The 13,192-nt window shown below is 39.4% G+C and overlaps 1 protein-coding gene across 1 annotated transcript in view; it reads right to left on the reverse strand.

The window, feature by feature from the left end:
• gbe1a (glucan (1,4-alpha-), branching enzyme 1a) overlaps positions 1-13,192 on the reverse strand; it is a 115,972-nt gene that overhangs the window by 10,972 nt on the left and 91,808 nt on the right. The window contains exons 14-15 of the mRNA XM_039676907.2: positions 11,508-11,638; positions 4,155-4,272 (exon numbers count right to left, since the gene is read on the reverse strand). Of these exons, the coding sequence (XP_039532841.2) occupies positions 4,155-4,272; positions 11,508-11,638 (249 nt within the window). The remainder of the gene's footprint in view (positions 1-4,154; positions 4,273-11,507; positions 11,639-13,192) is intronic.

Below are 13,192 nucleotides of genomic sequence, written 5' to 3' on the forward strand. Positions count from 1 at the left end.
AAAGATGCCAAGGTTTCTTAGCAACAGAACTTTATCACAAGTATAAAGGTCAGTCTCTATATAGAGGAGAACAGGGCCAATTGTAACACTAAAATTATTTTAAAAGCTGCCAAATAGACTGATGACATTTATTCTGCACACACTCAGTAGATTTCTCTATGTATGCCTGAAAAAATAAATGAATAATTGTGATTATTCTACTTTCTGAGAAATTTTACAAAACAGCACACTGGGGGTGGGGGTGGGGTATTTTGCTTCTGTTGTCAAAAGTTATGAAGCTTAATTAAACCTATATCTGTTTTATCTCCGCTCTGAGGTCATGGGCAGTGGGTGGTGATGGTGCAGTGGATAAGACACATAAGCCTTTGGTGTGAGACACCCGGGTTCGAATTCACTGTGAGACCCCTAAGACCTCCCTGAGCAAGACAGTTGAGGGGTTACCGGTCTCGTTCTGTTTTGGTTTTGTTTTCATTCTGTTCCCTGTTTTGCTTTGTCTGAGTTTAGATTACTAATTAGTGTCGATGGTTTCTGATTGGATTAGGTTCACATTTTGTTCATTTAGTTACCTTATTAACTCTGTTAGCCCTTAGTTTCCTTCATTCATTATTCAGCCTTGTTTATGTTTGTGTAATGTTCCTGTGTTCTTTGATTCCTGTATTCCTATATTTAGGTATTCTTCTCTACAGTGTTTTTTTAAGTAAAGACTTTGTTATTGAATTTCCTGAGTCAATCAACTTACCTGCTATCCAATTGCTCCATCTAGACTAGTGCAAGAAGAGCTAAACTTCAAGGACCACACAAGGAAATGTTTAGAAATGCCGTACCTTACCAACTTCCCCGACCACTGACTGTTTTTTTTTTCATCAGCCTGAACGAACGCCTGGACATGGACTGGGTGCTGGTGAACAATGGATCGTCTACACTGCTGAAGAACCCACCGACCCCACTCCGGACCCAGAACCCAGCCATCCACCTCAAACATACTGCACGGAGCAAACCCCAGAGCCCACCGCATGCAGAGAGCCCGAGCCTGCTGCAATGCAAGAGCCAGAGATAAAGATGGAGCCCACTATAGCCTCGGAGCTCGAGCCTGAGAAAGAGATCACCATGACTTCCAGTGGGCATGCTTATGGAGTTAAGGGCTTGAAGTGGAGCCATGTCTACACTCCCAGCACTGAAGGTTGCCAAGCAGTTGGTCAAGATACGATAAGGAATTGGAAGAGGATCTCCCTGTCTCCTGTGTCTCCACTGGTCCCGCCCAGTTTAAAGTCTCCTGTTTCTCCAGAGATCCTGCCTAGTCTCCCTTTCCAACCCATTCTCATCCCAATACGTAATCTAACTGACGCTTTTGACCATACGTCAACATTCGACGTCTTAGGGTACCTTTTAATGCTTGATGCTTTACCTTTAGTGTCAATTAGATGATGTGGGTAGGTTTAGGTCTGGGGTAGGGTTAGGATTAGATAGCGTAATCTAACTGACGTTAAAAAGTCAGATGTTGACGTATGGTCAAAAGCAGATGACGTCTTGGGATGAGAACGGGCTGCCCTTTCCCAACTCCTCTTCAAATAACAGCCAGTTCCTGTGCCCCGCCTTTGCGGTTTGCCCTCAGTTCCTTGTCTCCTCCTCTGACTCCACTCTGCTCCGTGAATCTGCTTCGGATCTTCCGGTTTCCAGCTCCCAGGATCCCAGACTCTACCTCCAGCCGAAAAGCCTATCACTCCACCTCGGCTCATCAACCAGTTGGCTCCACCTTGGTGATCACAAAGTGTGATTACTAGGAAAATGTTTGTTTCACCATCCTCCTATTTAATCAATCTTTTTTATTCATCTGAATACCCTTAATAAGCAGCCTAGCCAGTCGACCATAAAAAGGAAGGCGAGGCGGACCATAAAAGATAAATACGAGGAAGACGTTGAGAAACTAATAGGCTGAGTTTCCTTCTATAGCAGAGAAAACAAATGATACATTTATCAGTCTATAAATAAGGGGCAGCCAAAGATCAATAGCAATATGAAACTAAGAGTGTGTGTTTATGGACCTGCCTCAAGAGAGAGGGAGAGAGAAGGAAAGCTAAACAGAAAGCTTATACCATGATTCAGAAACGAACCCAGGCTTTCACGGGCTAACTGACTGGAGACGGCTCTTTCAACTGTTCGTTACAGGCCTACCTTATTCACTGGCCCCAGCGCTCCATCAGAAAACAGCCTGGGGAAATGACTGAATGGGCAGTTACTGGCAGTGGAGAAAAGGGAGAGAAAGAGGGAAAGATAGAGACAGATTGAGAACTCTGAAAATAAATATGGGGAACATTTTGAAGTTCAGCCTGAAACCTCCCCCAGGCTTCATCTCCATCTCCAGAGTTTGGATTCATCTGCTGTATCCAGGCAAGCACTGCACGCTCAAATGGCTCCATACACAACTTTGTATCATTAAATCAGCAAAGAGTTTGTACAGTATAATGGGAATCCAATGCATTTGTCATACACACCGTATGAAAAAGTTTAACGCTGTATGAACAACCATACGAACGTTTTAAAAAGCACAAAAAAACAATAGTGCATAAGGAAACCTCAACACAGAAAGAGAATTTACAAGCTTTTACCTTTGAACGTTCAAACTGCACTAAGAACATGTATATACTGAATGTGACAACGCGACCATTGCAAATCCATTTGTTTTCACATCAAAATTAGTGCAAGCGCTTGCAGAACATTAGAAATAGAACAGGGCATCAGTTTACAGTAGGGAATTTGGTGCGTCTCCTTGCACCATATCCATAGACCGAATTATTAATTATAAATGGGTTGTATTCGCTTTTGTGGCATCGCAGCCTTCACGTCTGCAGTAACGGTGTTACACTGCTAAATAAACTTTTACAGGTCTGCAAATAAACTTTACAGTGCATAAAGCACTAAAAAACTACACAGGAAGAACTTTTGTAACACAAAGAACCTTCATATAGCATGAAGACAGAGAAAGTTAAGACAGAATAAGGAAATGTTACACAGCATGGAGACAAATATTACCCAGCATGACATTCAGTTATTCTGCACAAAGATCTCAAACTCTCGAAAACAACCTTAACATAGCAATAATCACATTTGCATAACATGAAGAGCCTATACCTCAAACCAGAATCCGTTTGGGCCGCTGATTTATGGGAAGGGCAGCAGTGCTCACCTTCAGAGTTCAGACTATATAAAGTGGATTGTCATAAAATTCAACTAGCTGTAATGAGGTTGAAATGAGATCATGATTTATTCAATATCTTGCTCTTACCTTAAAGCTGTATTTTTCAATAAATGCCATACTCTCTGAAGATTACCATTGCATAATGAAATACTAGTGTGCTCACCTCTTTAGAAGCACTGCTGTTTTGAGCTAGTTCAAGTAAAGTATGTTTAACTGTAGCATTTCTCTAGGGCCTGAACCAAGGATCTGTTTACCACACATCTAGTGTGCTTTAATTCAGAGCTATGCACTCAAGAGACAACAAGTACATCATTCCAGCACATGAGGAGATCAAATGGAAACTTTAAAATCTAAAATCTTTCATTAAAAAAACACTGTTCGTGGGATCAGTTCGTGAGAACAGTGTATTAAGTTGCCAAACACCTTCATAAATCATAATTTAAAGTTAAGGTAGCAATCAAATCTTGCTGACCATTTCAAATGCTTGTATATTTTTTTTTATATAACTTAATTTCTACATCTGCCTCTATTTGCTTGGATTTTGTGGCTATAGAGGATAAATGCATTGATCCACAACTGCACATTTAATTATTTGTCTAGCATATCTTTGCTTTGAGTTATGGGTTTTGAGTTATCACATTTGTCTGCATTTTGTTTTGTGGTTTAACTATGTAGGTCTGAGATAACAAATTCCAGTGTTAGATCACCACTCATTATAAAAAAAACGAAATGAAAACTCCTCCTTGACCAATGGAGATGCAGAATCATTCCTTTGCAAGTCATTTCAAGTGGTGGGGACAAAATCATGGAAAAATATAGTGACGGAAATATGGTATATGACATCTAGGGATTGAGTTAGTTGAAGTCATGGAACTGCCCAGCTTTTTACTCACTACATTACACAACCGTTTTTGTTGAAGGTTTAAGAGTTGAAAGGTGTAGTTGAGATGAAACTCACCAGAAATGATTGGGCTCTGCCATTGAAAGGCATGGGCTCTGTGAAGAACTCCGTGTCCTGCACAAGCCTCCCGTGACCCCCATATTGCAGCTCGTCCGAGTTCAATTTGATCTTATATCTGATACGAAACATGATCAAGGAACTGTAAGGAGACGCTCTTTGGTCTTGCGACATTTATCACTCTCTTATTCTTTCCCTCTCTCTCGTCAAGAGTAGCTCAGGGACAGATGGTTGGTCGGATAATGATAAACGCATGAGATGTGATGGATGTCTCTTCTGTTGAGTAACAGCTCAAGAAGAGAGGGAAGCCACCCGACAAATGACACACAAGACATGGATCTCTCACTACATCTCTGAGGTACTGAGGCACATGCACATTTGCTGTCGTGAGAGACCGCTAAAAATGCATAGAGAAAACACAGTGCATAATATATAATTATACAATAAAAATAGAAAACCAGCTTACTAGAATGATTTCTGAAGGCTCACGTGACACCGAATACCAATGAAAATTCAGCTTTGCCATCAAATGAATAAATAACATTTGAAAAACAGAAAACAGCCATTTTAAACTGTATAATATTCACAATATTAGTTTTACAGTATTTTTGATATCAATCATATAATAAAACAATCTGCCATATATCCATCCATGTATTTAAAAAAATAAAAAATAAATAAAGCAACTTACTTTGCATATTTGTTACATTTATGACAATTAAAATGACTGCTCCACAAATGATACCAGAAGTGGAAGTGCTATGCAGCAATTTTGTTAATAAATACCAGCTAGGTTTTTATTTGTGACCTGGTAATCCTGTTACATGTATTTGAATCGTCAATGTTTAGTGGATCAAGGACCCTGCTAGCGCTTGAATTCATGTATACCACAGACTGATTCATGATGTCAGAGGGAATTTACTTGGAAAGTTGATTTTCAGTAAGTTCGTTATGTGTCACAAGGACATTTATAATTATAATGGCTAATCCATCTTAGTCAAGAGACTTTAGTCAAGAGTTTGTGTTCAAGGAACATATCTCACCCTTCTCTTCCCATGGAGAACCCCCCACAATAGCAAACGCAATCATTAACTACAACATAATTTACCCCCTACTGGAGCCGTGTTAGTGTGTAAGTGTGTGTGTGTTCACAGTCAGACCAGTGAACAGGCTCCACACAGTGAAGAGAGAAGCCGGGGACACCACTGACTCTAAACTATTGCATTATGGGAAGAGAAAAAATAAGAAAAATACAGGTTAGTGGATTCTTATAATCATATAACATCCCAGATGTAAATCACATACGTGCAGTTAATCAAATTAATTGAAACTTCGGATAAGAGCAAACTATGAACTTCTGGAGAGAACAAATTTCAGATAAACATATGTGCTGAAAATGAATGCATAGATCTGAACAAAAAAGTCAAGGGCAAAGTGGAAAACATTAAGTGCATTTTCTTACATTAATATTATATATTTTATGCGGGTCTAACATTATAACAAAACAGAAAACATTTTCTGCATATATTTTCAATGCCTGGAAGGGCAACTCATAAACACATTTTTACATTTTATTGGCATACTGTGTCAATTTTTTCTCTCTTTTGGTCATAAGAAGCCCTGAAGGTCAGGGTCAAAATATGTCAAATAAATAAAATAAAAAATAATTGGCAGATAATAAATGTATACCAATTAGCATGAATAAATGAATCTGAATCAGCATTGCTATTGAAAAATTATTCCTGACATTTGGCCGCTGCTGAAGAGGTGAAACATCTACAAACAATGGAAAACAGCTCCCGTTATGCAACAAAGTTTTACGACGACTAAATGAATATATGCCTTCACAGACTTACAATACATTAACCGCTTTTAAATCAGCGGTTCTCGACTGGTGAGTTTTATGGCAACGCTCGTAAAAGCTGCCAGCTGCTGAAGAGATTAGAGGAAGTCAAACACGTTTTTTTAATTGTGAGCTGGATAAGAAGGGCAGGTGGCAAACTTATTCTAATTAAACCAGGCAATCTCTACTTCCAAAAATTATGGATCTGATACAGACCCGACTTTCTCGCTATAGGGGGTGGGGTGCATCAGGTTCAGGAATTGGCAAAGCACATCATTTTGGAGAGAGATTACATCCGCCGACTTGCCGTGATAGTTTTAAAATCGGCAATAAAAACGCTACGGCTCTGTGTAAAATTGGGGATTTCAGAGGGATTGCGGTTGAATCTAGTAAACAGACCACAGTGCCGTGTGCGCGAGCAGAACCTCTGAGAATTTTCAGAGAATTTCTGCATCTTTGGAGAGGTTGGAGGCAAAGCAATCTCTGCTGTTTTGATTTCAGTCTTTTTTTTCCTGCATGCTGTCATGTATTTCCAAAGCATCCCCTACTCGATCTGCTTTCCCCCTTTCCAACTTTCCCCTCGGTTGTTTGTAAAGGGGCTGATTTCTCCCCGAACGGATGACGATATTTTCCACCAGGCTCCTCCACTGTCTACGGAAGGATTGAGCGACTCTTGGGGAAGGAATCGAGGCTCCACACCACAGGAAGCACTCTGGTGAATCAACACAGCCGTGGGCCATTCACCTAAACTCCTTGAACTGTAGAAAATCTAATATCCTAAATCTAAAATCTATACCCACATGACCTTCTCTCGCTCTCTCTCTTTATCTGTTTGAAAGTTTTCTCCACCTCGACCCACTCTTTCATTCCAAACACAGCTTATCATTTCTCTCTCTAGCCGATTCACACTTTTTAAAGGGGTGGTTGATTGCGATTTCACCTGCCTGACGAATATGCAACATTACATCTGTATTCTTTTACCTCAACTTTGTGCATTAGTCTTCATGAATAATGCAGAGAAAAGTTTCTGCCATCCTGTATATACAGGTCTCTGAGTTGAAGACGGGGCTTTCTCTCAGCACCCCAACTGATCTAAAGATAACTTGCCCCCGGACACGTTTTAACTGGGGAACCCTTAGTCTGCTGTAGACCTGAATGCACTCTTTACATTCTCTGTAGGAATAGAGTCTGAATGACTTATTTCCTTTTATGCTTTTCTGAGTGTGATTGGACTTTGTAAATGAGACTTACTGTTCATGTAAACCCAATAGAAGAAAAACTGCAAAAAGTTATTATCCATAATACTCAAATAAAAAAAATACGTATGTGACCCATGAAGTCAAAATGCGTCAAATATTGATGTAAACAAAACGACCTTACTCGCGCTGACTGACATATCCTATGCGTGTGCATAAAGACATCGTGCGGTCGCGATATACACATATACACAGAATTACAGTACTTCAAAATATCTGTCGTGGTGAGTATTCACACAAACATGATCTGTTACATCTTAAATTAATATTTGGTTAACCTTTGGAGAAAAACATTTACATTAGATCCAACAATTGTGTCAAACAATTGTGGTATCAGGAGGGGAAAAAAAAAAGATGAATAAATATTTTATTTAAATTTTAGATATAATTAATTTGGGTTTGAATTGGTGTGAGCCAAATTTGGTGTTATTACCAGGGATTTAAAAGTGTGGTTGCTAGGTGATTTTGTTTTGGAAACTTCCAAAAACTAACTCGATTTTTCCCAAAATTGACTTTGCTAACTCTCTACATATCAAACATTAGCTCTTTTTTTTTGTTTGATTCCAACAATTCATAGATCATTTTGAAGAATTTTAACAGATATTGTGTCAATTTGCTCATTGCGACTCCATTTGCCAGCACGCGTCACATTTAAATAATAACTATCTTAATTCAATCTGTCCTACGGGAAAAACACCATCCATATAAACCCTGTTTTGTGACTGTCCCCACCAGTCCACCAGAAAGAGTAGCTGTGATCACCTATCAGAAGCTGGCTTGAGCAAGCCACGTTCTTATTGACCCGTTCGATTGGCTGAATGTCCCCTCTGCACTTCATGGCCCTGGAGACCGGAAGGATCGATATTCTCCTACGAGGAAAAATGATTGATCGTCCTCCAAGACCTCGTCCCTGCCTTCCCCAAAACAAAACACTCCAGCAGAGAAGAAATCTGGCATAATGATCAGGTTTAAGCGATTAGTAACGGCTCCAGCCGATCAGCAGCACAGCTATGGGAACGAGGGACGGCAGATAGAAAGCAATACTAGACCTCCATATCAGGTGTGTGTCACTGTATTACGCATGAGATATAATGGGGATGTGACTCACAGCATATTGAAAGACAGATCAAGCTGCTGTCCTGGTGGGATTCACACTTCAACATCTACAGTATCAGCACTGAGAGTCAGAGGAACAGGAAAGGGCGTTGAGAGAAAGAGAATGGGACAAATCTACTGGCAGGTAAAAAAAAAAAAAAAAAAAAAAAAAAACACAACGCCACTTGAATATCAATGCCATTTTAAACTCTACGTTTAGGCTTTTGGCTTCTGGGTTGGAACGGATGAAATGATTTTTTTCCTCACAAAGCCCACATGGACTTAGGTTAAAGGCGATGTTTTAATGAGACGAATACACGAGCAAACACAAAACGATTAGCTGTTCGGGGAGGCGCACATGGACCATATTTACCGTTCTTTCCGCCGGTCGTGCACTTCTAACACCCTCGTCTCTCATCTTCAAAGCCCGACGGCTGGTGGCATGGAAAGAGGGCTCCCCCCCTCATGTGCAAGACACAGAAAGGGCAGCGGCAGGGGCAGGAGGAAGCCTAAGTGGCCCTGGCTAAAGGGTGTCTTTATTCCCCGCCAAGCAGGCTCGCTGCCTGGGCCATGATTAAATAGAGGCCCTGGTGGGAGGCCTTCAGCTGGTGGAGCTCATCTCCGGCTGCTCCCCGCAGGCCTTGTTCTCTGAAGAGGAGAACAGGGGGTATGAGCGGAGCTGTTGGGTGGGTGAGGGCCTCTGCAATGAAGGGCTGGTCGCTCGAGCCTGGAACTGCTGGAGAGAGCATAAGTGAAATGGTTCAAACTTGCCATTCACCACACGTTTCTCTGTACCTTGCAGAGGTGTTTATTACTTGACTGTGGGGGGATTTATAATTGAGCTTGAAAGCGAGGGCAAGGTTGAGTTTGCAGAGATGACAAAGCCCTATTTTTGTCAGTATCTTAACCAGTACTTTTGTCTTCAGATATATATTAAATCAAATTTTTTCTAATGTTTTCTCATACTCACCAAGGCTGCATTTCTTTGATAAAAACAAAAATAGTAAAAACAGTAAAACATGGTAACGGTTTTCGTTGTAAAAAACAAACGGTTTTCTATTTTAATATATTTTAAAATGTAATTTTTTTTCCTGTGATGGCAAAACCGCAGTCACTACAGTCTACAGTGACATATGATCCTTCAGAAAGCATTATAAAACAGTATACTTGGCTACTAGGCATTACCATTGTTAAAAACTGCTTATTGGTTTTTGAATGGTTGTGTTTGTGTACAAACAAACATACTGATCATGTTATCACGTACAGTGAACCTGGAGAGAAACAACTTGTTCAATGTATACAATTCCAAACTCTTCCATTTTGTAAGAAAAAGTCTAGCATTTCATCATTAATAAAACCATAAAAGGGTATTGTCATTTTGAAACGATCTCACTTGGCAACAAGCAACAATATTCTCGTTCAAGCACACGTAATCTTTGTCTTTGTACTTATTTATCAAAACGTTGCCTGGCAAAGTGTGTCTCCTAAGCAATTGTTGACTATGACAGATGAGTAGTATCCCTCTCCACTTCCCTTGACAGCGAAAAGATTTAGACTTTGAGCAAAAACACAATGAATGATACACAAAAGTGGAAAGAGTTGCAGGGAAAGGTCTGGAATTAAACTCCTACAGCGGATTATCGATCACATTCCCTTTCCCCGAAGCATCGAGACCGCAGAAAACCCCTTGCAGACCCCACTCAAGCCTCCCCCAACAGAGAGTTCTGTTCTTGGGGGCAAAATAAATAGATCCCACTCTATCAGAGGCAGACTGCTGTGGTCTGCTTGCAAGCACAATTTACTGTTTTATTGATCTGATGTATAGGTGCCTCAATTCCAATGGGCTCACAAAGAAGACTCCGATGTTTCCAGCGACTCACGCTAAAGCACAGACTCATGACAAGAAGAAACGAGCCTTGAAAATAAATGAAGACATTTACGACAGATTTATACAGCGAGTTCTGGCCCAAAAGTCTGAGCACAAGTAAAAATGTGTTTATTTCGCTTTTCATTATATTTTATATCGTCAGCATAACAATTTGAGTGAAAACCTGTTATGATTTTAATAATAATATAATGATTAAAGCAAAAAAGAGACAAAACAAATTCTAAGCCAAATACTATTTTAAAATTATTATATTAATTTGATAATTATTAATAAGATAATTAACCTCTTTTTCTTATTAACAAGAAAAAAAAATGTCATGTAGATGTCTTCAGGCCAGGCCAACATGTGACGTGTGGGGCAGATTGGACAATGTATGCTTGAGTTACAACAACTTCCTGTTGCTAACATGTTTTAGCATGTTTAGCACTCAAAGGCATATTTTAGTATGTTGCTAGTAGGACATCAATGTTAAACGTGTCATTTTCTGTCGCTATTACTATAATTAAATATTTGCATTTAGATGTGTTCAAGGCAGGACTCTTATCAAGTTTCAACAAACATTGTGCCTTTAATTTAGCCGATTTCCAGCTTAAGGAAATGTTATCCACTACATGCCAACAGCCCTTTCTAGCAAAAACTACAACGATATTATTTCATCTTTGTAGATTTTAACCATGTTGGTGAGTGAGGGTATTTGTATGAGTAAATATGCAAGTAGGTAATGTTTGATGAGCCGTAGTTTCTCTTGTCATAGGGCGTCTCATTGTCTCATCCTAATTGGAGTCTCCATACAAACACAAACTCCCATTGGTGCAACCTGAATGCCCCAACACAGCATCACATACTCACACCCACGCACACACATAGGCATGAGCAGCTCGTTTTGTGTGATGAAAGTCACATATAGCATCTCTGCAGCCAATTAAATGTGTTTTCAAAACTTGTTGGTTTCCCCTCCCCCTTCCTCCCTAGTGTACAAGTCTTCAAACATCAATGGGAATGTGTCGCAACCAATGGCAGGTCAGCCTCTAAAGAGCCATGAAGTGACGCACACGCACACCTTACATTGTAAATATACACACTCAGTCTTATCATGCATATACTATATGCGGCTAATGCATTTCAAATAAGTGACCTAACCTCTCTCCCACATGCTTCCTGTATCACAACTCATACACACACAAATATACACATATATAATCTCACTCCCACACACATATAAACACACTCCATTACTAGGATGTGCTAGGAGCTCCCTGGTAAAAGGATACTTCCCAGCATGCTCCACCGCCACCCTGTAGTCAGTGTAGCTGTTGCAGGGATGGAAGTTGAAAACAAACAACAGGTTTGCGCGTTCAAATACGATCACCTTATCAGCTTGATCCAAAGTCGTGACTGCCGCCTGATAGAAGCAAAAACAAGAGATGGTTTTATTGCTCAGATGTTGGTCCTAGATCATGAGTTCTTAGATATTTTTTTCTAAAATTCCTTAGGAGACGTCATTTAAACAAATACGTAAATTGTTGATGTGAGTACAGGTACTTTGCTGAAAACCTATCCTAAACCTGCTGATTTGTAGGGGTGGGGGAAAAAATCGATTCTCGATGCATCGCGATGCGGACGTGGACGATCCTGAATCGATTCACAAATGTCAAAAAATCGATTTCCAAAAAAATTTTTTTTTTTAATGTATTTATAATAACGTAATATTGACGGAGAAAGACGGAACTCTGAAGCGCGGAAGTGCAGTGGCCGGACCGTCTGTGGCGTGCACAGAACAGAGATGAGATGGCACGCGAGATCCAAACACCTTCCTTGTTAGGTTAAAAGCTGACGTGTGGAAATATTTTGGCTTCTTAAGTTGAAGGGGGAAAGGAGCTGGACAAGAGCCGCACTAGTTGTACGCTTTGTGGAATAAAACCAACGACGGAAACACGACAAATATGATAAGCCATATGACGACACCTTTCCAGCCAGAGGAGGAAAAACACTCGGCTGTACCAGTCGTTATAATATTAATTTACTACAAGTATGCTCCTAGTTCAGGCACACATTTATTTTCCTGGTCGTTCTTTGTAATGTTAATAAAATATATTGTACATTAGTTCTTTATGGGTCATTACTTTGTACTTTTAAAGCAAATTATTTATAGTCACACACAAAAGATTCAGATAATCGATTTGTAACATTATAAATGTCTTATACTTTAACTTTTGATCAACTTAATTTATCCTTGATGAATAAAAGTATAGATTTCTTTTTTCTTTTGCCCAAAAAATTAAATAAAAATTCTTACCGACTCCAAACATTTGAACGGTATTGTTTAATGTTACAAAAGCTTTCTATTTCAGATAAATGCTGTTCTTTTGAATTTCTAGGTGATTCTCTGAATCGGGTCCCCCAAACTTGCTTCAAATATTTTCAATTGAAGGAAATCACAAAATACATTTTAATGCTGTCAATTAATAGAACCAGGTGCATTTGCATTAATGCAACACAATTGCTTTTGAAAAAATTTTTAAAGTTAATAAATTTAAAGATAATGAGTTGCCTAAGTAGTAGACAACAAGCATGTTTGCATGTCCTCACGAACCATCATTATATTTTCAATGAATATCAAACAAATAAAAAGTGCAATTAATACCAAAATGTTGCTGCTGCTAATATAATCATATGTTGGTCTAGTGTATTTTAGTTTACTGTTGTGAAATGGAAAAATCAATAATCGGTAATCGAGAATCGTTAATAATCGAAAATCGACTGTAATCGAATCGGGACTTCAATAATCGTAATCGAATCGAATCGGGAAATCAGACCACCCCTACTGATTTGGTTGTTTGCAAGGGTTTGGGTCACTTGTCTGATGATCAAGCTAGGAAACCTACACCTCTTTTTATAAAGACGATATGAGTCTCTAATAGCATTGATACATATATTTGACATAAACTCTGAACCC

Source organism: Pimephales promelas, chromosome 23 (genome assembly GCF_988280905.1).
Source record: "Pimephales promelas chromosome 23, fPimPro1.hap1.1, whole genome shotgun sequence".
Taxonomy (NCBI): Eukaryota; Metazoa; Chordata; class Actinopteri; order Cypriniformes; family Leuciscidae; genus Pimephales; species Pimephales promelas.